At 45.3% G+C, this 23,500-nt stretch overlaps 9 protein-coding genes across 9 annotated transcripts; 7 read left to right on the plus strand and 2 right to left on the minus strand.

Annotated features, from left to right (window-relative positions):
* Positions 1 to 4: 4 nt before the first annotated feature.
* Positions 5 to 685, plus strand: EDB91DRAFT_1247065 (uncharacterized protein; the record flags this gene model as incomplete). Its single annotated transcript, XM_041322759.1, has 1 exon — positions 5 to 685. One exon carries the CDS (start codon positions 5 to 7, stop codon positions 683 to 685), a length of 681 nt encoding a protein of 226 aa, XP_041178445.1.
* Positions 686 to 1,579: 894 nt separating this feature from the next.
* On the minus strand, positions 1,580 to 2,130 carry EDB91DRAFT_1247066 (uncharacterized protein; the record flags this gene model as incomplete). Its single annotated transcript, XM_041322760.1, has 2 exons — positions 1,580 to 1,773; positions 1,824 to 2,130. The coding sequence occupies 2 exons, from the start codon at positions 2,128 to 2,130 to the stop codon at positions 1,580 to 1,582; spliced, it is 501 nt and encodes a 166-aa protein (XP_041178446.1).
* A 400-nt stretch (positions 2,131 to 2,530) lies between these two features.
* Positions 2,531 to 5,877, minus strand: EDB91DRAFT_1080974 (uncharacterized protein; the record flags this gene model as incomplete). The annotated part of the gene is made up of 13 exons (XM_041315317.1): positions 2,531 to 2,673; positions 2,719 to 2,901; positions 2,944 to 3,081; positions 3,256 to 3,338; positions 3,393 to 3,541; positions 3,594 to 3,759; positions 3,815 to 4,011; positions 4,200 to 4,201; positions 4,748 to 4,856; positions 4,908 to 5,053; positions 5,204 to 5,255; positions 5,332 to 5,391; positions 5,590 to 5,877. 13 exons carry the CDS (start codon positions 5,875 to 5,877, stop codon positions 2,531 to 2,533), a joined length of 1,716 nt encoding a protein of 571 aa, XP_041178447.1.
* A 1,227-nt stretch (positions 5,878 to 7,104) lies between these two features.
* Positions 7,105 to 7,807, plus strand: EDB91DRAFT_1247069 (uncharacterized protein; the record flags this gene model as incomplete). The annotated part of the gene is made up of 3 exons (XM_041322761.1): positions 7,105 to 7,159; positions 7,218 to 7,629; positions 7,681 to 7,807. 3 exons carry the CDS (start codon positions 7,105 to 7,107, stop codon positions 7,805 to 7,807), a joined length of 594 nt encoding a protein of 197 aa, XP_041178448.1.
* An 864-nt stretch (positions 7,808 to 8,671) lies between these two features.
* Positions 8,672 to 11,957, plus strand: EDB91DRAFT_1080976 (uncharacterized protein; the record flags this gene model as incomplete). The annotated part of the gene is made up of 10 exons (XM_041315318.1): positions 8,672 to 8,751; positions 8,829 to 8,891; positions 8,941 to 9,042; positions 9,107 to 9,184; positions 9,214 to 9,236; positions 9,363 to 9,532; positions 9,859 to 10,050; positions 10,112 to 10,512; positions 10,562 to 10,797; positions 10,834 to 11,957. The coding sequence occupies 10 exons, from the start codon at positions 8,672 to 8,674 to the stop codon at positions 11,955 to 11,957; spliced, it is 2,469 nt and encodes an 822-aa protein (XP_041178449.1).
* A 1,105-nt stretch (positions 11,958 to 13,062) lies between these two features.
* On the plus strand, positions 13,063 to 13,561 carry EDB91DRAFT_1247071 (uncharacterized protein; the record flags this gene model as incomplete). Its single annotated transcript, XM_041322762.1, has 3 exons — positions 13,063 to 13,114; positions 13,166 to 13,234; positions 13,287 to 13,561. 3 exons carry the CDS (start codon positions 13,063 to 13,065, stop codon positions 13,559 to 13,561), a joined length of 396 nt encoding a protein of 131 aa, XP_041178450.1.
* Positions 13,562 to 16,149: 2,588 nt separating this feature from the next.
* Positions 16,150 to 16,818, plus strand: EDB91DRAFT_1051145 (uncharacterized protein; the record flags this gene model as incomplete). Its single annotated transcript, XM_041313590.1, has 1 exon — positions 16,150 to 16,818. A coding segment is annotated over one exon (669 nt), but the record flags the coding sequence as incomplete, so codon positions are not given.
* A 2,064-nt stretch (positions 16,819 to 18,882) lies between these two features.
* EDB91DRAFT_1007128 (uncharacterized protein) lies at positions 18,883 to 19,104 on the plus strand (the record flags this gene model as incomplete). The annotated part of the gene is made up of 1 exon (XM_041312342.1): positions 18,883 to 19,104. A coding segment is annotated over one exon (222 nt), but the record flags the coding sequence as incomplete, so codon positions are not given.
* Positions 19,105 to 19,599: 495 nt separating this feature from the next.
* EDB91DRAFT_1003827 (uncharacterized protein) lies at positions 19,600 to 19,809 on the plus strand (the record flags this gene model as incomplete). The annotated part of the gene is made up of 1 exon (XM_041312274.1): positions 19,600 to 19,809. A coding segment is annotated over one exon (210 nt), but the record flags the coding sequence as incomplete, so codon positions are not given.
* Between the last annotated feature and the right edge of the window lie 3,691 nt (positions 19,810 to 23,500).

The following is a 23,500-nucleotide window of genomic DNA, read 5'->3' on the forward strand; positions in this document are numbered from 1 at the left end:
AGTCATGTCCCCATCTACGCTTTGTCTACCCACCGCTCCAAGTATCAGTTATCTTTACATGGCTGATGATTTTGATGCCAATGGCAACTTTATCTCGACTGGAGTTTTTTCAGGTGACAGTTTTGATCCAGTCAACAGCACTGGCAGTGAACAGGTTCCCAACATTGATCAGATTGACTGGGATGACCTGTCCCTGTACATTATGCCACTTACCAACAATGAAATTGCAGCTCTAACTAAGGACATAGCAGCTACAAATATCCCAACTATTCCAGAGCTCCCCACCCCCCCTGCTCGCACACCATTGCCTCAGCCGAGTCCCACCGAAGCAGAGGTGCCAGACACCACACCATCATCTCAGTCGAATCCCACCGAAGCAGAGGTGCTGGACACCATTGTAGAGATCCCAGAATCACTCCATGAGGCAAACACATCCTACTGGGCAGCACGGAACCCAACACGAGCGATTATCTGCCCTTGGACACCACCACCTCGACTAACAGATGCCCAGAAGGCATCTCAAAAGATCAAGAGGGGCCAGAAGATCGAGAGAACGAAGCACTTACATGACACAGTCGCTGAATACTTAAATGCACAGAAAATGAAGATCAAAGCACTCTCACGGGCTCACCATGTTACTCCCAAGCACATCAATGATATCATTGGCAGTCAGACACATTATTGAACCTTGCACAAAAGTCAATTAATCAACACACTTGTTCATGCCAAGGTGAAAGAGATGAACGCAGGTAAGTCAGATCAATTTTTACTCAGTTGTATCATGAAGCTTATCGTGCATCAACTAGATCGACCCGCAGGCTCTCGGTACTCATTGGCTGAACTTCGTGAGATGGTTGCGGCTGACCCTGAAACAAAAGGCCTTACCAGGCAAGAAAAGGAAGGTTACATTGCAGCTCTCAAGGAGCATCGTCAAAAAAGGTTGTTAGTGTTCAGGCGAACAATCTGGCAGCTGTGCAAGATGTTGTAGCCACAACGGATAGGATTGTGAAGGAGGTACATTTGAATTTTGACAGCAACTGACTAAACTCATTTTTTTGAAGCTGGATGATCTGCGAGTTCGGACTGGTGTCTATGACACACTATTTGTCATCCACGGTCACATCAATGACACCATTCAAAGTGCGATGCACGGCATGACACATGTAGCTGGGGGAGTGATGTATCAAGTACTCGTACTTGTAATAAAGGGTGATACACGAATCACTCTGAGCTGTAGGACTGGTGATACATCAATGTACTGGGCTGTGCAGTCCCCTAATAGACCGAGCATAGAATATGAACCAAGGCATTCTCGATCTTACAGATCTCTATGTAGTCAGTACCTTGCGATCCCAATCTCGTTCCTAGTGATCAAGCTATGTTTGGACGGCTGAGTGCATGATATATATATTAACGTCTGTACATGGGTGATGTATCAACTATACAACTGGGGTCGCACGTCGATGGTAGGTTCATCCTCACTGTCCGGTGGAATGTCCAGGGCGGCACTTATGAACATCGGTACATCTTTCCATAGGTCCTGAAAGGAGGCAATGAGAGACAGACACAGTGTAGCCTGTCAACATGCATATGCAGCCAGTCCTTCCTGTTCAGCTGTCAACTCTGGGGCTTGAGAACTATGCCTTCCACCCCACCACTCTGCCTGCCACCTCAAGAATACTGTAACTCTTCGCATCTCCTCAAGGAGGAGTTCAACTTCTTCTGACCAGCAGTTTACGTGCGTGCACGCTTTGCACCACTCTACTCGAACACCTAGCAGATGTCGTCAGTATACCATATCAAACTGGAGCTAGTAGACTCACAATCCTGAACTCGCTCATTTTCTGAGCTGCTATTGTCAACATGTGAGTCTAGCCAGATCCAAGAGATGGTACCACTCCCTTGTCTCTCCATGTCGCCCATAGGCCTCACTTCTGAATCCAAGAGTGGTGGAAGGGAAATGTCCCAGCCAGACTTATTGAGTTGATGGCTGAGAGCTAACAGTGCGTTATGTGCATGCCGGTACTTGTCAACACTAGCCTGTTTCCTCAGCTCCACACCTTCGATGAGGGCCTGTGCGCGGGTAGAAGTGGCCTGACTGCAGACATTTCTATCTTTGTAGATATACATGTGAGACCAAAGGCAGAGATGTGAATGGACTTCATTGAGAGCATCCAGTGCTTGTGCATGCCGTAGTTCCCATTCGTGTGCAGCCAGCCTGTTGTCGCATCCTGCTGTTGGTTGGAGTTCAGATGGGAGTCACAGCTTGAAGGCCTCAGGCTTTAGCTGTGCCGTATTTGTCATGCCAGCTTCTGAAGATCGATGACAAAGCTGGGACACAACAGGCATATATAGTTCCTGGACACGAGCCCAGGCATCCAGTCAACATTGAAGAGTGGTGATGCAGGTCTGCATGGTAGTCTTCTGCTTGTCCATGGGGTGGAGAGATGCATTGGTGATATCTGTCTTCAGGTGCTGTCTTGTTGGGATCTTTGTTATTGCGGTGAACTTGATTTGTTGAACAAAAAACTCACTGCTGGTCTTGTAGATCGATGTCGGTGGTGATTAATCTGCTTGGAGAAATGTTGGTATGCAGGGAGATGTTCATCCCAGCCTGAAGTTTGTGGGCTTCAAGCTCAGTGAGCTGTAGATGAACTGCAGCTTGTGTAATAGCTGCCAGACATTAATTTGTGAACTCTAAAAAATAGCATTACTCACAGGCATAGTGGCTCTTGAACGGATTAGGTTGAGAGTTGTCCTCGTCCCAAGCTTCAACTTCTTTCCTCCACTGAAGGATGAGCATTGGCTGAATGGTTCTTTCTAGCTCTGCCAGTCCTTCCCTGTGCTCCTTCTTCCACTTAATGGTGTCAGTGATCTTGCGCAAGAGTGTACGGCCTATTCCTGAATAAGCACAAGATATTCCACCAGAGAAACAACACAAACCCAGTGCCATAACCTTCTTCCAATTCCAATCCCTGAAATGATTGTCGAGTGTATCTCGACATGATCCTGGACCCATCTCCTTTGTGCTTGTCGCGACCTGGTTTATATTTGACCATCCGCGCTCAGGAGCTTCACTGTCTGTTCATCCCACATGTTTCAACCAGTTGAATGAGAAGTTTCTCTGACATTCGCCAATGTGTGCTTTCAGATGGAATTTGGGAACAAAAAATCAGACAGTCATGGAGTGATGAGGAATATGTAACCTTGATGGCATGGCTTCCATGCGTGTCCAGAGCTTCTTATGCCACTGACATGCAATGTCATAGGAAATATTGATCATGGTTACTGTGAAGGCCAATAGTGCCGAGAACACAAGGTAGTCCATGTTAATGTATCTATATATCCCATTAATCAGTGATGCTCGTGACACTAGATAAAATTAAATGCACTTGTCACCCTTTTGTAGGTCTCTGACACCATTGGCGAGTTTCATGTCATGTCTGGCACAATCTACTGCACCAACACCTGTGGGTGCCAGGCCATGCGAGGACTTTGTGTCTGCCATATTGACAGCATTATGACTAACGCATGTGCTGTGCTGGGATACTAGTCAGATGTTGCATGGCATAGTATTATGGTGTTTTACTTACATCTTGCTTTGCACCAGCTTGATCGGCCAAATATGACTTGTATGCCACCTCCTTGACGAAATACGCCCACCCAGAGTTGAGGCTGGGATCTCTATTATCCGAAGATACTGCCTTGTGTTTCAGTTGGAAGTTGGCATTGATCACAATAAACAGTGCGTATTTCCACCTGCATTAAAAATAGCATCAGCATCAGTCCACTGCTGTAATTACTGTTTACTTACCTAACCGATAACAGCTCATCCTGCCAGCCTTGCGGTATATTTTTGCCAGGTGTCATATACCTGATCCGACCCTGATCCATCTGCTCTGACAATATTGATATCTGCTCCACCCGACACTCATCCCTTCCGCTTCCGCCCCATCCGTCCTCCACTCCATCCAAACACCTTCTGACCATCCGCCCTATGCTTCCGCTTGACTGCCCAACCGGTCACCTTTCATAATGTCTCCATTCAACTGGAAACTCTTTCTCCTTTTAGGTATATACTTTCCCCATTAGTACATAGACCCTTACTTCCAGATCACTGGTAATACCTTTTACTGCTCGATCACTCATCCGATGCGTATATACTGATATCTGCTCTGACACATATGTTTTCCGCTTACTACTGTACAGTAATTACATAGCCTTTAGCTATGTACCAGTTATCACTGCCTCACACTTAGATGTATATAAACATATCCTGTACTTAGATATTTCCTCAGTCTTAATATTACTTGCATTCTCGCAGTTTCTACTTGTGAGGATTCTCTGTAGGACCTTGCTACCTCAGGACACAAGTTTTGCCTTGTTGTCACCTCTGACCCTCCACTTCGACTTAGAGCCATGCTCTAAGTCTTCTCTATTACTTCCCCGCTCCTATCAATAAATCCCCTCTGCTCCTATCTACCCTCTGCATTATCCTCTGCCTTCTCTGCTCCGCTCCTAGTCGGCCCGCCACTAGTAGCAGTTACTTCCCGACCCTCAAAGCAGACCCTAGTGGTCTACCCGTCCTATCGTCGGACAACATCGGACCCGCTCCAAATTCAGGGCATGTACTCGGCTAAGGGTGCAGCGCAAGAGCTGAAGCCAAGCCCTGACCCCTCCACTTCTTGAGCAGCACAGTACCTAACACCAGGGTGGGGACATGCTGGACACTGCACAGCTAATTCACCTGCAGTCGTGGCCTTGGCACCAGCAGGATCATGGCCTCTCCCTGCACGACGGAGCTGCCTGAGATGTCTCCATTCATGGACCATGCGCATGAATGCAGAGTAGCGATCCTAAAGTCTTGTGTCAGTAACTTGCAGTACTCATATGTTCTGACTACATACCCTTATTTGCAACAGGCCCGCATTGTTGTTTCGTCTTGCCAGTGAGTGGTAAAATTCATAGGCCAAAACCTTGCTCTCGAAAGACAGGAGGTGGAAGTGCTCCAGTAGAGTGAATGTTGCAGCAGTGTGAGGATCCGATGTGGTTGCTGGATACCAGTGTGTGCGAAGTAATTGTTTGTAGCAGATTTGAGCACTTGTGCAGCCACAAAAATTGAGTGCGATCTCATGGACACCATGGACGTCGATGATGACAAAGTCATCACCGGTCGAGGGACAAGGGTTGTAGCACCTCTCACCTGGCTTGTGTCCTAGCTGCACATGTAGACCCATTTTTTTCAGGGTGGTGCACTGGAAAAATAAGTTGTTCCACATCTTATAGGGAGCTATCAGTCTTTAATGTTAGCAAATAAAAACATGTACGTACATCAATCCTGTGCAAAGGATTACTCATGTGACTGTGAAGCATGCACACTTGGCAAAACATCTGCATGCCAAAGCAGTTGTGACATCTGAAAAGGGGTACAGCAAGACCACAATGACACAAACTCCCTGCATTTCCATGACCTTCAAGGCACAGGGTTTCATCCAGGAAGGCCTGACACTTGGGGATCCACGCTAGCAAGGGCATATCCTGATACATAACTTTCAAGTCATGTAATAAATGTAGGGCAATGATACTCACCGCAGCAGTGTGTTTGTGTTTGTCACATGCAATGAGATCCTGCAGCCCGTCCTCTTCCAGGGGGGATTCATCCCAGTTGCTGCCAAAGAGCATGCCTTCATCAGAGCCAACATTCGGGGAGTCGAAGGCGAGGAGGGAGGGAGCAGGCACATAGTGAGTGTGCAGTTGTGTGCAACCATCAGTAGTGATCTCTCCTGTATGAAGCCACAACAGTGGGCCATTGCTGATGGAGGGTAAAAAATGAGTTCGTTCAACCCGGCCACCCTTAGCTGAACGTCCCCAAGACATAGACCTGTCCAACAGCCACAGTTAGCCAAGGCTCAAGTCTCCAAAGTCCGAAAGAAGCTTGGAGAATCCTGGTAAGTATATTTAAATTTGCCACACATATAAAATATACCTACTGCACACACGATTCTCACTGCTTCTTGCTGCCCTACCACCTGCAAATACTCACAGGCAGCATGTCCTCCTCAACCAATATCACACACCTCAGCATCGCATCCTTGAGACGTAGACGCGAAGGTGAGCAAATCAACATATACTTCTCAGAATGAAACTTATCTACTACCAGATGGGATTGCGTGTGCCTGTTACCTTGTAGCCAGGTATTATCAGAGCCCAAGACGTCAGGCACCTTTTAGCTCTGCTCAGTTAGATTGGCTCAAAGAATGCATACAAACCTACATGAGATACCATCCAAAGTCTGACGAAACCCATCACTTCATCAGATCAACCACAATTGAGTTTGATACATTATGGCCATTTTGACAAAAGTTGTGGCCAGGATCTACAGCTGAAACTCTATTCACTGACAATATGTGTGCGTTGTTGTTAGCACTAAAATTGATAGTTCAAGCAGTAAGTCTCCACGTAATAGTAATGAGCACAAAGACTCGCTGACCTCGGAGTAGAACATAACTGGCCACCTGTTATGGCAAACACGATATAAGCTCTGTCGTGAGAAGAACCAAACAGGAATGAAGCCTGCTAAATGGTTCTGGTATTGGGGTGTTGGTCAAACTTGAAGGCTTGAAGTAGTAGTTAGAATACTACTAGCCTACTTGTAAACGGTGAATATCAGTCAGAAATTCGAAGGTGCACACGTACTTAAGTTCTGTGCTGCTTGGCCGATGACAAAATCAGATGAATAATGCGGTCGAATAATGCAGTCAAGTATGATGATCATTCCATGAAGGACTGACTGATTATCTTTAGAGCTTAGTCAGCTGATCTTCTTCCTCTGCATATGCACAACATCCAGCTTTATATGGGCCATTAGTAACAATCCTCGTTCTTTGGACTTAACTGCCATGATTCTTGAGGATCCTGAATTACTACACCTGGGCTACATAAATGCCTGTCATGGTGAGTGATGCATCATTCACTGCCGCGTTATCCAGCCTTATTATTACCATGACCCAAAACCCATCTCCCTCCAGTCAAACCAATACTCTGGTGTCGGTTTGACTAGATGGTCTTATCAACATCCTCTCGGGACTCTGTCTCAACAACAGGATGGCAATATCTGCTGCATTGCAGGAGGCTGGTACCGGCCAAAATGTCACCGAAGGTGAATCCGTATTTTTATTTGATTTACCATGACTGACATCGCTTCTATAATGTTGCAGAACCCATTGATAATGACTCGGCTGCTTCTACCTTGGCTACCATGGACATTCCTGTCCCTGTTCCCCATGATGCTGCCTCCCCCATCACAACCGCAAGTCCTTCTACTGCCGCAACTGAAACCACAGCTCCTGTCATTGTCATCACAGACTCCGATGATGAGGACGCTTTTCCCCATGATGCTGCCTCCCCTACCACAACTGCAAATACTTCTACTGCCACAACTGAAACTACAGCTCCTGTCACTGTTGTCATGGACTCCAATGATGAGGATGCTTCCAATGCAGCTGAGTCTCTTGCCCAGGACTCCACCCTTCATTCTTATTCCAGTAAATATTTCAACGTGCCTATCAAAGACAAGGCGCCCCTCTACTATGTTATGTGGGGCCGTTACATTGGCATCTTCTCAGGCTGGTAAGCATAGATATACTTCATCTATCATATTTACTAAATTTTCATGGGCAGGGATGTTACCAGCCCCAAGGTCACTGGAGTTTCACCCGCCATCTTTCACAAGGTAGACTCTGTTGAACAAGGTATCAGGATTGTGAAATGCACGATTGAACGTGGTGAGGTGGTGCAGGTAGCTTAGTCTTACTAGTAGTCAGATCTATGTATACCCACGAAGTGTCCTGGTTATAAGTCAGTGTGTTGTCGAACATGAGCTTCCAGTCCTCTTTGTACTGCGTGATACTCTTGTAATATAGTCTGTGTGTTGTTGAACATGAGCCTCCAGTCCTCTTTGTACTGCGTGATACTCTTGTAATATAGTCTGTGTGTTGTTGAACATGAGCCTCCAGTCCTCTTTGTACTGCGTGATACTCTTGTAATACTCAGTGTTACCTGCATTGTCGAACATGACTTCCAGTCCTCTCAAGCCATTCTTCGAGTGAGTAGATTGAACAAGGTTAATCTAATAAGACAAACAATATGATCCTTCTCCCATCAAGCAGGACTGGCCTGCACCACATGAACCTTGGACTCCCGAATCAAGTGAGCTCTTGCAGCCTGGACAAGCTCAATGAGCGATGGCATTTTTGACTGGAAGAATTCAGTGCCAGGGTGTAATAGAAGAGATATTGAAAATACCTTATGGTAGTGATAGGACTCAAAAGTAGTATACACTGGTGAAGGAGGTGGAGCAGGAGGAACAACACATGTGGGCCTGGTTGGCCTATTTAGCATCCTGTGAAAATGAGGGTTAATAATATTGCTGTGGAGCACACTAGTGAAACTACCTGAGGGGGTGTACTGTTACCTGGGATGTGTAGTTTCTTTGCGGGTGATAGCGCAAACTTGAAAGACCAATATTGGGTTTGTTTTGAGTTGGTGGAATAAAGTCGTGTAAATCTCCAAATTTGTCTCCTACTTGAAGCATTTCAAAACTCCTACGCAAATACTGAGCATACAAACTGCTTACTTTCAAACCTCTTACTTTTAAGCCACTTTTGGGCACATGGCACAACCATGGCTACATAACACTGAAGAAGAGAAATCAGAGGCAGCACACACTTATCGGCGGTCATACTATGCACGGTATGTTTCGATAATGTTGTTTCTATTGGCCTTGGCATGGATGACAAGCGACAGCTGTACTAATGATATTTTTCCAGTCAGCGCGACAAGTTACACACACCAAAACAAAAGAACTGCAAGAAGGGACGACAATATGATAGGTGAGTACATACCTGCTGGTGATCTGAACTGAATCTAATATCTGCACAGCGACACTGCATTGATGCCTGTAGTAGGAAGACCACGCCTGTACAATACCCCTGAGGAGAAACTTGAAGCAAGACACAGTTCCAGGTGGGCATATTACAAACGGTATGTTGCCAGTGTGACTTGCCAGTAAGACAGTCACTGATTGATTCCAATTACTATTAATTAGTAACCGTGATGAGATTTGTGCTAAAAGACAGGAAAAATACCAAGAGAAGTCAAAATTGAAGGAGTATGTGGCTCTACTGTACGTATACTGTGTTTCATTGATCGCAGGGCAGTCGAAGTGGTCTCAAATTGTCAGTTTCGAAGAGAGATTATGGTAACAAGAAACATTCTCACAGCTGGTATGCCATTGATTCATCTTGGGAGCATTCCGTAATATATTGATCTTTGATCAAGGACCAGACAATGTGATGACGTAGATGCCCACTTGCAGGTGCTCATCAGCTCTTCGAGCACAGCGAATTTTGTCAAGGGCCTTTGCACCTATTTCATTTCTAACCCAGACAACCCAGATTCCCTGGACATCATGCGGGGGGCTATTGATGCCTTGGAAGACCTTCGTCGATGTGCGCAGTCTGTTGTAGACAGTGTTATTGATGAATGTGGGACAGGTGTATGGATGTAATGTAGCATCTTTGTATATGTACAAATGATATACGTTGTTCCCCTAAGAATAACTGACTAATAATTCGGGAGTACGCACCTGTGGCTCAAGGAATTTTATGCATCTGACTGAAACTTTTCATTTCACATCTGACTTTTTGTCTTCATTAATTGGCTCACTCACGCAACAATTCGGCAAAAGTAATGCGACAACTTGGCAAAAGTACGTCCTGGAAGATCGCCTCAATGTTAGCACTGACCAGTAATTAAATGAAATCATAATAGATGGCACCACATACTTGGCTTTCACAGGATCAGCAAGCCTTTGTGCTCACATACCAAGAGAAGTTCCTTGAGTGCAAAAAAAACGGGAACTATACTGGTTTCTGGCTGCCCTTCTTTGAGAAATGGGAAGAAAGTTGGCCTATTATTTTAAAAGATGTGCCCTTGGATCCTAAAGCGGAGCTTGAGGAGATAGGCAAGGCAAGGGAGGCCCTTCAGATGGTAATTTTATCTCAATAAGTGTTATTGGAATATTGGTTAATCGCGTGGTTATACTTACTAGCGTTTGATCGTCAAACTACGCAACAATTTTGGTAATTCAAAGGTGGGTCACTGGGCAAACACCACTGGGAACACGATTGTCAACAAGCTCATTGGCAACATCACCATCAAATCAGGAAAAAAGAAATCTCACTCTCTCGATGCAACTGAGGTATATGCCAAAAAGTATTATGCAACGCATGTGCAGCCTGCAGTCAAGGAGGAGCTCGAGGCTATGAAGGATGCACCGGACACACCCGCACCAAAGAAGTGGGCTATGCAGGTTGTTCGCAAACAACTGGCATCCTGCTGGGAAAATGAAACTGCGGAGGTGAAGGAGGAAGTCACCAAATTGGCACAAGAGATGAAGGAAGAGAGGGAGAAGGACATCAATCACAAAATGAAGGAGCTGTCAAAGGACTTGTAAGTGATTCTTACTTATCTCACTTGATTGTCGCTGATTGGCAGGCAGGATCATATCCAGACTTACGGAAATCCTGTTGACTTTTTTCACCGAGTTGCACGATGCAACAGGATGGACTTTCAGTATTTTGCTTGCTGGCCCTGACCCTATGAATGCTGGCAAACTCAATGTCAGTAGCTTGCATATTGGGACAACTACCGCTGGCAGTCAATTCAACCACATATTTCCGAACTTCAAGGAGAGGATCATGGTACCCTACTTTGAATTTGCATCCTGGGTGTTTCGTGAGTTGTCCAATGATTCACTGTCTCTGCTTTAAGCTGATCGAGATGTAGCCAATGCTGCAGTACTGTTATCAAAGGCAACTACACCTGATACACTCACACCATTACCATCGCCATCAGAGCCATCACCTGCACTTTTGGGACAGGAAATCCCTCCCAATGATACATCACTCGCTAATACTCATAACGGCTTCACATATTCTCCAATGGACATCGCACCTGATACATCACTCACCAGTGTCTCTTCAACTTCGACTCTTATGTATGTCACACCTAATACATCACTTGCACTGTTGGGACCATTGCCATCACTGTCAGAACTATCACCTGCACTTTTGGGACAGGAAATCCCTCACACTGATACATCATTGACTCACATACCAGAGCCAGCCTATAACTTCTTCCAATATTCCCCCACTGATCCTCAAGACGACAGCACTGATCTAGACTCCAATAGAACAATTCTACCCATGCCACCGAACTATCAACCACCATCTCCCCTACCTCCCTCTTCTCCACTACTGTCTTCATTGCCTTCTTTACTGTTCTCTCCCTTACCTTCTGTGTCAAGAATTGGTCATGATATCCTATTCCCTGACGTGCTCAGCTTCAATTTTGTCAATTCCTATAGCCGTGGCTTTGACAACACGACTTTGGAGAGCTTGAGGTCCCCCCCTCGTCTTCATCATCTATTGTCTACTCAACAGACTCCTGCTGCATATGGCAGCACTCCCACTCCCATGGCAGTTCCGGCTCTTGCTCCTGCAGCAATTCCCACCCCTGCCCAAACTCCTACTCTGGCAGAAACTCCTGCCCAACGTGAGCCTTCTGCAGCAGTTCCCAATCCTCTGACCCCCATTCATCCTGTGGCACCCATTGCTGCACCTCTTTCTCCTGCACAGATGTCCAGCTCTGCCTGTCCTGGAGAGACTGCCGGAGTTTCTGGGGCATTGCCAGTGGTGGCAACGAAGGCTTCTAAATGCAAGTCCATGAAGACCAATGTGGAGAGCTCTGAGACAGTTCAGGCAAAGCCTCAGAAGAGAGGGGGTGCAGAGGTGGCCTCAAATGAGAACTCACAGCCCGTTGAGGGAGGTCGGGGCAAACAGCAGCAATTCCAGTTGTCTCAGGCGGCCGCTGCCAATGCCATCGGGACAAGCTAGGTAAAACTTTGCACCTCATACATATCGTAGTATACTGCACGCATGTTTGAAAGTATATTTTGAATAACATTGCTTCATCAAATTTCTGTTGCACTCGACTCAAGCATCTGTGTAAGAAAACCATCAAGTGACGAGGATCATCCCCAGTGAAAGCTGGACCTTACCAGAGAGGCTTGTAGATGTTATTTTTTTGTATTGGAGAGAAAAACATATACAAAGGCCTCAGAACATGCAGCGCACAAGAATGAGAATAATGTAATGCTCATAGTGTGTCAATTATGACACTATCGCAAAGCAGTATAGTAGTACAAATTGCAGGTCAGGTATTCCATAGCGGTGGTATCAAAAGCAGGATAATATTGATGATAGCATGGAAACGGGAATACTACATACAATGACGTGAAAAATCGTCATGATGGATGCGAGACTCGGATGAAGAGAACAGACAGGGAAGACGTGGTTCGTCACAAATGGACTTGCCCAAGGTCTAAGAATTGTTGGCAACCTGTTACGAGCAAACAGTTAGAACAACATCAACAAACCAAAAAAGTCATGCACCGATAGAGTAGCTCTTGCCGTTCTAAACTCGTGTGGTCAGTGTAATCGTATCTTCAGATAAATGACACATGAGATACTCACAAGTCGTTGGGTCCAGTCTTCACTGGGGATCATTGATCATCGCTCGCTATCATGCATTCATCAACTGTACAGTTTTACCAAAAGGGTTCCCATGCACCGGCACATAGGTGCCTGAAGGTTTGGATCCGTATGGCGATATAGGGCGCTGACAAATACAGGAAGGATAGGAAGCAGGATATAAATAATGTAGCTGCAAATATAGCCAATATCAGAAGAAAGGAAGTAAGGTACAAGCTTGACTAAGCTTGATGGGAAGCCAGGGACTGGACCGACAGCTGGGTAGGTGGGATCCTCCAGCGATACATTAATGATACATCACTACTACACATGCCAGTGATCTCTGCAGTACAATCATTATTGTATCACCCATTACTGGCATTGCTAGTTATATAATGTATCATTATCACAGTATAGCCTGGGCACGGATAATTCTGAAGATTTTTGGGAGGATGTGTATGAGCATCCCATGGCTGACTTTCTTAGGCAATATGAACAGTGGGCGTGCACCCAGAATCAAAGTAAGTCCTTCGTCTCTTTACATAGCTCGTGTACTTATGCAGCTCCTGTAGACCTCAATGAACATGACTCTTTGGAAGCTGTGAGAAAGCAGGTACGCAAACTGATCCTCCAGGGCCTAGGTGAGTATCAATGTGTTCTACACACACCGCCCCCTTCTAACATTATTCACAGTTGCCATGACCGGCAAAAAAGATATTGTAATGAATTACAACAACTACAAAACATCTGTCATTGAAACGTATGGAGTGCACCTTGTGGGCTGGCCCCATGGTGTCAAGTTCACCAGCCCTTCGAACATCGGGACTGTCGGCGACATTTGCAAGCTCCGTGATGCCCTCAAGGCATGTACATGCTACTGGACCATTTTATCACCAGCAGAGGTCAAAGCTCATGCATCTGAACTCGATACACAACGTTCAGCTGGGGAAGTTGTTTGGAAACCATGAAAAAAGTGTTTGGATGCTGGAGTACCTCAGAAGCATAAAGACGGGTCTAGCGCAGGACAGGCAAATAAGGAGAATCATAGACCATTGAAGAGAGCAAAGAAGAACCCTGCCCAGCTGCAGGAAGGTCCTAAAAGCGCTGAATTTTTGGAATCTTCTGACAAAGAGGAGGGGGATGAATAGTAGTCTTACATTGCCTTAGTCTACTTTGATGGACCCATAAGACCCGTATACATAACACAATTATTACTGGTGTGCTGTTCGTCGAAATGTGCTGTCAATCCGACCACTTTTGAGTGAGATACTCGAGCTCGACGTGTCACACAGCGAGCTTGAAGGTTTCCATCACTATGCAGCATTAGGCACAGCGATGGCACGGTAACCACATCACATGAGTCTAATTCCCACTAACTTAGTTAGTGGGTTTTACAGGGTGAACTGGATTTCCACTAAATTTTCACTTTTATTGAATTGGGGTTGAAAATCTCATTTGCGGTGCTGTGGCGGTGTTCTTGACCTTTCTCAGCTCCTTAGTAAAGGTGTGATTGATTGATGCACAAATAAAGGCCATGTTGGTGTTTCGCCCTCCTGTCAAGCTCAATGCTTTATCCTCACCATACAATTGTTCACTGGTCGCTTCCCGGTCTCAGTTTCTTTCGATGGTGCACTCCTGAACACCTTGGTGTCAGTGGGTGTTGGTATTTCATTTGGCTGCCCAGTCGTTGGTTCTATGTTCATGGCTGTTCTGACAACAACCTATGAGGGACAGCCCCTAAGCACTGATGTGTTATTCGAGGTGGCCGCGGTGCTGCACAATGATGTGGTCGTCAGTTCTAATTGGTTAGCTGCTTGGAGACAAGTAGGCCATTTTGATTGTCAAGTGGCACGACATTTGTCACGGCTTTTGGAAGTCAGTGAGTCTTTAAGACCCAGAATGATTTTCGCATAGCCTGACTTTTTTAGAATCCTTGCCTGAGTTAGAGCCCTCTGCAGCTCTTGATGTTTTTCCTCATTCAGGAGGTGTTTTAAAACATTCGTCCCACGATGGGATTGTGCATGAATTTCATTCTTGTTCTCCTTCTTTGCTTTCTGGTAATGCAGGTGTCATTGAAAGTTCTTCAGAGGCGGGCGTGGTCTTGGCTTCGTGTGCTCATTCAGAGTCTATTCTGTGTGATGTTTTTTTGGGTTCATGTATTTCAGGAGTGTGAGCTTCGATTTTTGTTCCTGATTATTTTTCTTTGCATCATCAGTGTAGGCTTCACGGTTTGGAATGTGCACTACCTTCTCGTATTTCAACTTTACGGGGCTTCTTAGTCGTTCATATTCTCACAGGCAAATGTGCGACAAGCGAACATCAAGCTGGTTGTGCGGACGATATCACGTGTCAACATATTCGTTCAGGGTTTCCCTTAGCACATGAAATCACAGCCTATGTCATTGACAAATTGCTAACAGCTCCACCTGATGTTATGACAGTTGATAAGCTGTGTGTGGTAGCCGATGCTACTGGCCTTGAAGAAGCTCATCCTTCCCGTTTACCGCATCGGTCTCGACACAAGTCAGTTAGTATCATCACTACTTTTCGAGACAAAGCATTTCATGCTCGCACTTCTAAAAAAATATCAACTCTTTTTACCAGTTCTGAGCGTCTCTCACGAGGCACATTGCAAGCTATCGCTCTGTGCCACTCACTGCCTTCTGAAGGGAATCGCAATGTGTTGTTGGATAGGATTTTGAATCATGTTACAAAAGGTCTGTGTGTAATGCACACAGAAAATGCCAGAGGTACTTGTAAAGACGTTGTTGCTCAACATTGTGATCCTTCATTGAGTAGCTATCCTTCGAAAGATGGTGACTTCGGTCAAGATGCGATTGTCCAGGCACAGTTGACCTTGTTGGAATTTGCACAGAAGAATGGTATGCGGAAACCTTTACTGCGCTTGTTACGTGTTCATAGCATTGATTATGATCCGGATAATAGCCTGGGTCAGTTGTGCAAAAAATTGAAGCAGCATATCAAGACGTTAAAAAAGGGTAAGAAAAGCGCAAATAGTACTGGTGCAACTATGATTCCCAACCATCAGCAAGTAGAACTCAAGGAGGAGTTAATTTCTGATTGGCCACAAATGGTTTCTGCAGAACGTAAAGCTAAAATTGTCAGTATGTTCCGTGAACAGACGAGCTCTGAAGTGCTTGCCACTTTTGTTTGCTTTTCTTGTGGTGGTGAGTACAACCACTCGCTTAAGTCAGAACTGGTGCTAGAAGACTTGGATCTGACACCGTTAAAACACCCCAATCATCGTGTTGTTAATGATAGCATTGTTGACCTTGCATGGGTGCAAGATAATGTGAAAGGAGGTTTAGGTGATGATGGAAACCAATCTTCAGAGCTTTTGCGGGACGTGCTATATGATTCTTGTGGATTATGTCCAGATGAGTCTAATGATATGCAGCGGACGAAGGCGAGCTTTTGTAGAGAATGCAAAGGTGCAATTAGAAAGCACAAAACTCCGGTGTTATCATTGGCTAATCACAACTACATCGGTCCTGTACCCGAAGAGTTGACAGGGCTTACTATCGCAGAAGAAATGATGATTGCTCTCTGTCGCGTGAAGTGTTTTATCGTTCAATTGCAAGAAGAATCTCAAAGCATACCTGTTCTTCCTCCCCCGGTGGAAGATATCATTTCGCCTATATGCATTTTGTTTGTTGGTTCCAGCACACCCACAGCAGAATGGATGCGAAAGTATGCAAGACCTCTTGTTGTTCGTAGGGAAAAGGTACGATTAGCGTTGTTGTGGTTGTGCAAACATAATAGACACTATCAAAATGTATCAGTGGACGAGCACATGCTCAATTCTTTAAGTGAGGAGTCCATTCTTCCCGTTCATGTAGAAGTAGTCTCATGTGAGGAGGAACAGGATGTGCTCACTTCTCGGTATGAGTCTTGCATTGTTGAGGATATCAACCAAAATGAAGTGGCCGATTCTGCTGCTGATTCATTATTTCAAAGTGTTGTTGTTACAGATGTGGAGGCTACTGCACCTGCACATGAGCTTTGCACTGCAGCTCTTTGTCATGTGAAGGAAAAAGGAGGGGGCTACATTCAAATCCCACATGGCTCAAGCCCTATGAATGAGTTCACCAACCCTGACTTGTTTCCCATGATTTATCCTACTTTGTTTCCTTTTGGTGTCAGCGGCTTCGAACACCCTTGGCATAGTACAAAACTGTCTTTAAAGCGTCAGGTGAAGCATCTTTTCAATCTTGCAGATAAGCGTTTTCAAGAGCACTACTCTTTTCTGTTTATCGTTTTTAACATGTTGCGAAGGCGAACCTCCCTTTTACATACAAGCCTCAAGGTGAAATGTTCATCTTTTGATGATGTGGCTGCTAAAATTGCATCTGTCTCTGCTGATGCAGTACATTCTGTGGCTGAGTGTGTGGTAAACAGGGACTTTACAATAGCCTATACACCAGAGGAAAAAAAGGTGCAGCAATTGTTGAAGGAGGTAAATGGTGTCACCTCACATGTGGCAGGATCCGGCTCTGCTCACATAGTTATGCGCAATCAGATGCAAGCTCTCATGATCGACAAGGGCTTGCCCAATTTTTATATCACAATTAATCCAGCCAACGTCTATAACCCGATTGTGAAGTTCCTTGCAGGAAGTGATATCAATATCGATCAAATGCTTCCAGAAGACATCCCACAGTATTCTCAATCAATACTAATTGCGCGAAATCCCGCTGTGGCAGCCAAGTTTTTTGATTTGTACATGACATCGTTCATGTCTGCCGTATTGGGATATGACAAACAAGCAAAGACTGTCTCTGAGGGAGCGCTTGGGCGTGTTAAAGCGTATTATGGCTGTGTAGAAGCTCAAGGTAGAGGTACTCTTCATTGTCATATGATGGTATGGTTGGAAGCAGGTCTTGATCCTAACGAAATAAAGCAGCAAATAGTGGATTCAAATGATACAGACTTTCGAGACCGGTTATTGTGGTTTCTCGATGATAGCATATCAAACAGCGAACCGAAATATCCTGACCCTGGTTTAAAGGTGTTGTCATCGGAACATCATCCATGCTCATTGAGAGGTTTGGGCAATATGTCTATGCTTTCGGATGAGCAGCTGTTCATTGCAGATCAAAAAGACATGCACAATGTTGTGAGAATGTGCCAGGTGCACAAACACAGTGCTACGTGTTTCAAATATTGGAAAGGCCCCCCTGCTCCACAGGAATGCCACTTCAACTTAGGTGAGGACCAATTTTGCAAAGCTAGCTATATTGATGAGGAAACTGACGAGATCTGTTTGCGATGCCTTGATGGCATGGTCAACAACTTCAATGATACAATGCTGTGTGCAGTCAGATGTAACATGGACATTAAGTTTATTGGATCTGGTGCCTCGGCCAAGGCGATTCTGTATTATATCACCAATTATATCACCAAATCGCAGCTGAAAGCTCACATTGCATATGCAGCACTCGATCTTGCACGTCGGAAATTAGGCGAAATCGATATGGGCAACAATGACATTACAGTTTGTGTGAAAGCACTTATCAGAAAGTGCGCATATGCTATGATCTCCCATCAAGAACTGTCTGCACAACAAGTTTGTTCATATCTAATGGATATTGGAGATCACTACACCAGTCATGAATACCGCAATTTGTATTGGACATCGTTCGAAAACTTTATCGAGGATTCACTTCCTAGTCCTGAATGTCAAGTAAATCAGTATGCGACTACACATGATGACTAGAATGCAACTCCAGATGAACGTGAAGAAATGTTTGGAAGAGATGGAGACATTGATGACGACCACAATGAGCTTTCAGAAGTTCAAGAGTGGGAAACCGAGATATTGCAAGACTTACATGACCAGCTCCTGTCTTCCGATGAAGTGACATTGACAGCAGACAACAGTGGTGAAATAGTCGCAAAGTTGAGCCAGGTGCAGGATTATGTTCAAAGACCTGCCGGGTTAGAATCCTTGTGTATGTGGGATTTTATTGCTCAGGTCGACAAGCAATATATGTCAAGATCTCAACGTGGTAAATTAGTTACCGAGTTGCAAGATGAAGACACCTTTAACAATTCATCACCGTGTGATGATTTACATGTCATCGAAGAAAACGAAGAAGAATGTGACAAGGCAATGGCAGATGTCAACAGCAAATTGTCTGAACTTGACATTCTGCATACAACTTCACGCTCATGCCCAGTTCACTCTTTGCCAGATGGACATGTGGAGAGCAAAACTCATAGGATGGTGGTAAGACACCCTACAAGGTGATTAGTTCCTGTTCCTATTGGGCCTGCGCTTCCTCATTGTGACAGAGTTGAGTTTCAACAGAAATACTCGCATGTGATGTTAATGTTTTTTAAACCTTGGCGAAGTGCGATAGACTTACGGGAAAATCATGCAAGTTGGAGAGACACTTTTGAAGTCTTTCAGCAATCGTCATCACTCGCCATGCATTTTAAAATGAAGAACATGCAAATCATGCATGAGTGTCATGACAGCCGCGATGATCATTTTGCAGATCGCAGACAGCGTTCTTCAAACCGGTGTAATCAAGTATCTAGCAAAGTGTTTGGGCATACCAGTGAAAACAATGATCTGGTAGATACTGAGGAAAATGAGGATGCCATATTAGAGCATTTGACGCGCCTCAATAATGCTTCTTCAATTAAGAGGGCCAAACAAAATGATGCCATGCTGTCATGTTTACATCACATCGAGAAGTCAAGACGATTAAATCTGTTAGACAGCCAAACTCTGGGTGACAACAGCAGTGTGCTGAACAATGGTGCACATGAAATCAAAAAAGATGATATTTGCTTGGAAGATGAATCACATCATGCCTACAATGCCAGACGTCAGCAATGGAAACAGAGAGCGTCAGTGGCAGCAAACCCCCAAGAAGATGATCATTCAATCGAACAAGAGGGTGATGTGTCTGGAGTTGTTGATGGCGAACAGTTTCGTGATGCATGCAAATCTGATAGCGAAGCTATCCAAAAAGTTCCGAGCATTGCCTATAATCAGGAAAAATGCGAACCTCAAGAGAATCACGTTAGCATACTTAATATGATCACAGAATTCAAATTGAACACTGAACAAGCTAGGGCCTTTTCTCTTATAGCCAAGCATTCATTGTGTGACTTGCCTGAACATTTATGCATGTTCCTTGGGGGTGCTGGTGGTACTGGTAAATCTCGAGTCATTTCTGCCATCAAAGAGTTTTTTAGCCGCAGAGGCCAGGGCAGGCATTTTCATTTGGCATCATACATGGGTGCGGTAATAATGATAACACAACTGCATACCTACAGCTGTATATAAAGTCCTTCATTATCCAGGAGATATTGGAGGAAGCTCTGATTCGCTATATCCGCCTGATCTTACAGGTGCGACACACGTGCATTATCTCCTATAGTTACCATGCTTAGGTGGGAGTCACAGGTGCCCGTGGATCCCGAATATAATTTTCAACACAAATGGAGATCAGATTGCAGCAAGTATACGCGCTCAGTGAACTAGACAGAGTCACTATATTAGTAAGATATACCTGCAGCAAGTATATGTGCTGCAGTATGTCAGCTATGTACTAACAATATAAGTAATATGTACTGACCTCAGTGAACTAGACAGAGTCACTGAGGAAGTCATGCTACGAACGAATGGAAAATTGTAAGTGCTTAGGTAAGCTACTATAACAGACATAGTGAGTGTTAGAATGTTCAACACTCCCCCTCAAACTGAGCGGAGTCCGAGCACAATGGCAAAATGTTTGGCTTTGAGACTAGGAAGGGGTTTTGTAAGGGTATCTGCAACCATCTCATCTGTAGGACAATAAACGAGTGAAATAGAACCTTTGTCAAGAGAAAAACGAATAAAATGATAATGAATGTCAATATGTTTTGTGCGCGTGTGAAACACGCCGGAATTGGCAAGTGCTATAGCGGATTGATTATCGCAATGAAGGGTAGTTGGCTGAATGAGCAGGTGGAAGATTTCAGTAAGAAAACAATGGAGCCATGTGGCTTCTTTTGCAGCATGCGTGGCAGCAACATACTCGGCTTCTGTGGTTGAAAAGGTGACTAACTCTTGTTTCTTCGAGCTCCAGGAGACCACACCACCATCAAGTAGGAACACATAGCCAGAAATTGCATGCCGATGTTCCTGTGACGCACCATCTGCATCCATGAAGCCCTAGAGGCCGTGTTTACCGTCTCCAAAGGTGAGTGCGAGTTTCTTCATGCCAGCCAGGTACTGGTAAATTTTCTTCACAGCCTCCCAATGCATCATTCCGGGGTTTGCACCATACTGTGCCACAGTTGAGACTGTGAATGCAATGTCTGGGCGCATTCCAATGGCCAGGTGCATCAGCGAGCCAACGGCCTTGCAATAAGGGATGTTCCACATCAGCACAGACTCAGCAGGAGTCTTTGGGGATTGTGATTGCGAGAGGGGGATATTGGGATCCATGGGAATAGAGCAGGGTTTCAAATCTATGAAATTGTACTTGATGAGAATGCTTTTGATGTAGCTTTCATGCGAGAAGGAAATGGTGCGCACGTCTCAGTCATGTGTGACTTTCATACCGAGGAGTGATGCGATAGGTCCCAGGTCCATGAGTTTGTAGTGAGCAGCTACGTCACACTTGAAACTTGAGATAAGTTTGCTGTTGCTGCCAGTAATGGTGCAGTCATTCACATGAGCTGCGAGAATGAGGATATCTGCGCCTATGTGTTTGTAAAACACTCCCCAATCAGACTCTGCTCTGTCCATCCCCAAGCTTTTGAGGAGGCGGCACAGTTCTTGATACCACTTGAGGGCACCTTGTTTTGATCCGTATAGTGCAACATGGAGACGGGCGATGGGGCGTTTGAACTTGTTGTCAACATTGAGGCCAGGTGGTAGTTCCATGTAGATTACCTCATCTTTGTCTAACTTCCCATTTAGGAATATGCTGTGGAAGTCAAAAACATCTATGTCCCAGTCATTTTGTGCTGCTATGGCGAGAATCATGTGCAAGGAGGCGAGACGCACTACTGGTGCATAGGTGTCATAGTAGTCGAGGCCATAGACTTGTGAGTACCCCTTTGCTACTAATCTTGCCTTGTATTTATCAATCTCTCTGTCAGCATTTCTCTTTATCCGGAACACCCACTTGCAACCAATGATGTTGACATTGTCCGGCCATTCGACAATAGACCAGGTATGAGCCTCTTCCAGCACAGTCAATTCCTTGTTGATCGCACCTTCCCATTTAGGCCAGTCGGTCCATGCACTTGCTTCCTTGACCATCGTGGGATCTGTCCCTTCTACTGCCGCTACTCCAGCAACCATCACAAAGACTTCTTCATCGTCTTCATCCATCTCACCATACTCCCCCACCATTCCTAGCTCAACAGCCAGGTTGCTACTCTCCCCCGCTGGCTGCATTCCATGAGGTAAGTCTGTGCTGTGACCATCAGTGGTACCAGAGCTGTCATGCAGGCTCTTGATGTACGCTGATTCGATTCTCACCCTTCCAGAGCGATGTGGAGGTGCGGCTGCCTCAAATTGCGGCCCTAGGTGGTCTTGAGGAGGCGGGGTAGCAAGTCAGGTTGGGAGTGAATTGGTGGGTCCTTTATCAACGTTTTTGGTTCATGCCATTTGGTTGATCAGTTCTGTAGACTCTCTTACAGGCATTCTCACTTCTTCCACATCGAATGTGATACTCCGTTCTACTCCCACTCTTTGCGTGTCCTCGAAATACACCTGGTGCCCGTTGCTATCATGGTCGAACCCTACCCATCTGCCATCCATTGCTCACATATTGAGTTTCAATCTGTTTGTTGTGTGGATCTTGACACGGCAGCCCCAGACTGGTAAGTTTTCTAGGTTCGGTTTCTTCTTGAATAACACTTCATAGGGTGTCTTGTTATCCAGTGTGCGGGTCGCCGTTCGATTCTTCAACCATACAACATGCATGATGGCCTCTCCCCATAAGAACTTCGGTAGTCCACTAGTGTGCAATAACGCGCGGGTTCGTTCGACAATGGTTCGGTTTAAGTGTTCTGCAATGCCGTTATGCTTGGGAGTATCGTGGACAGTGAGTTTTCATTCAGTGCCTTTACTAGCTAGATGATGTGTAAATTCTTCGCTAGTGTATTCTCCCCCACGATCTGAGCGTAAGTGCTTGATCTTCATGTCAAACTGTGTGCTGACCCACACCTCATATTTCTTATAGGCATCAAATGTTTGATCCTTGGTATGCAGCAAGTATAGGTGCGTGAATTGCATATGATCATCTGTAAATGACACGAAATACTCCTTGTGGCCAGGTGTTTGCACGGGTGACGGGCCCCAGAGATCACTATGTACCTCATCACCGAATTTCTCATGATGCGGAGGGTCTCGCACCTTCCTGATGGGTTTACGGGTGTCCTTGGCATACTCGCATGAGTCACACTTGTCCATTGTTGCATCTGAGGGGTCAAGTGTGATTCCAGTGATGACACTGTCTTTGATCATCCATTTGATGCTATCAGGGGCAATGTGCCCGAGCCTAGTGTGGATTTCTCGCATGGTGAGTTGCTTGTCTGCCCTCGCAAGTCCAGCGAATAACTTTCTAGGGCCTTTGATACAGTATAGGTCCTTGTTAACTGGTATCTCCCCCAGCAGCTTCTTCCTCTCATTGAAGATCTTGCACGAGTCTGTGTGGAACAACGCCACATACCCTGCTGCAGCGAGACGACTGATGGATACAAGTGTTACACCCATTTTGGGTGCGTATAGGACGTCTTTGAGGAGTATTCGTGTGCTTGACTTGCCGTTCGGGAGGGTAATCATGATGTTCCCTTTGCTGGTAGCCTCGAAGGTATGTTTGTTGGCAGTTGTGATATGTTTCGGCACAATGTTGATGAAATCTTGGAACAGA

This window comes from Suillus paluster (assembly GCF_016628075.1).
Source record: "Suillus paluster strain FC165 chromosome Unknown EDB91scaffold_18, whole genome shotgun sequence".
Taxonomy (NCBI): Eukaryota; Fungi; Basidiomycota; class Agaricomycetes; order Boletales; family Suillaceae; genus Suillus; species Suillus paluster.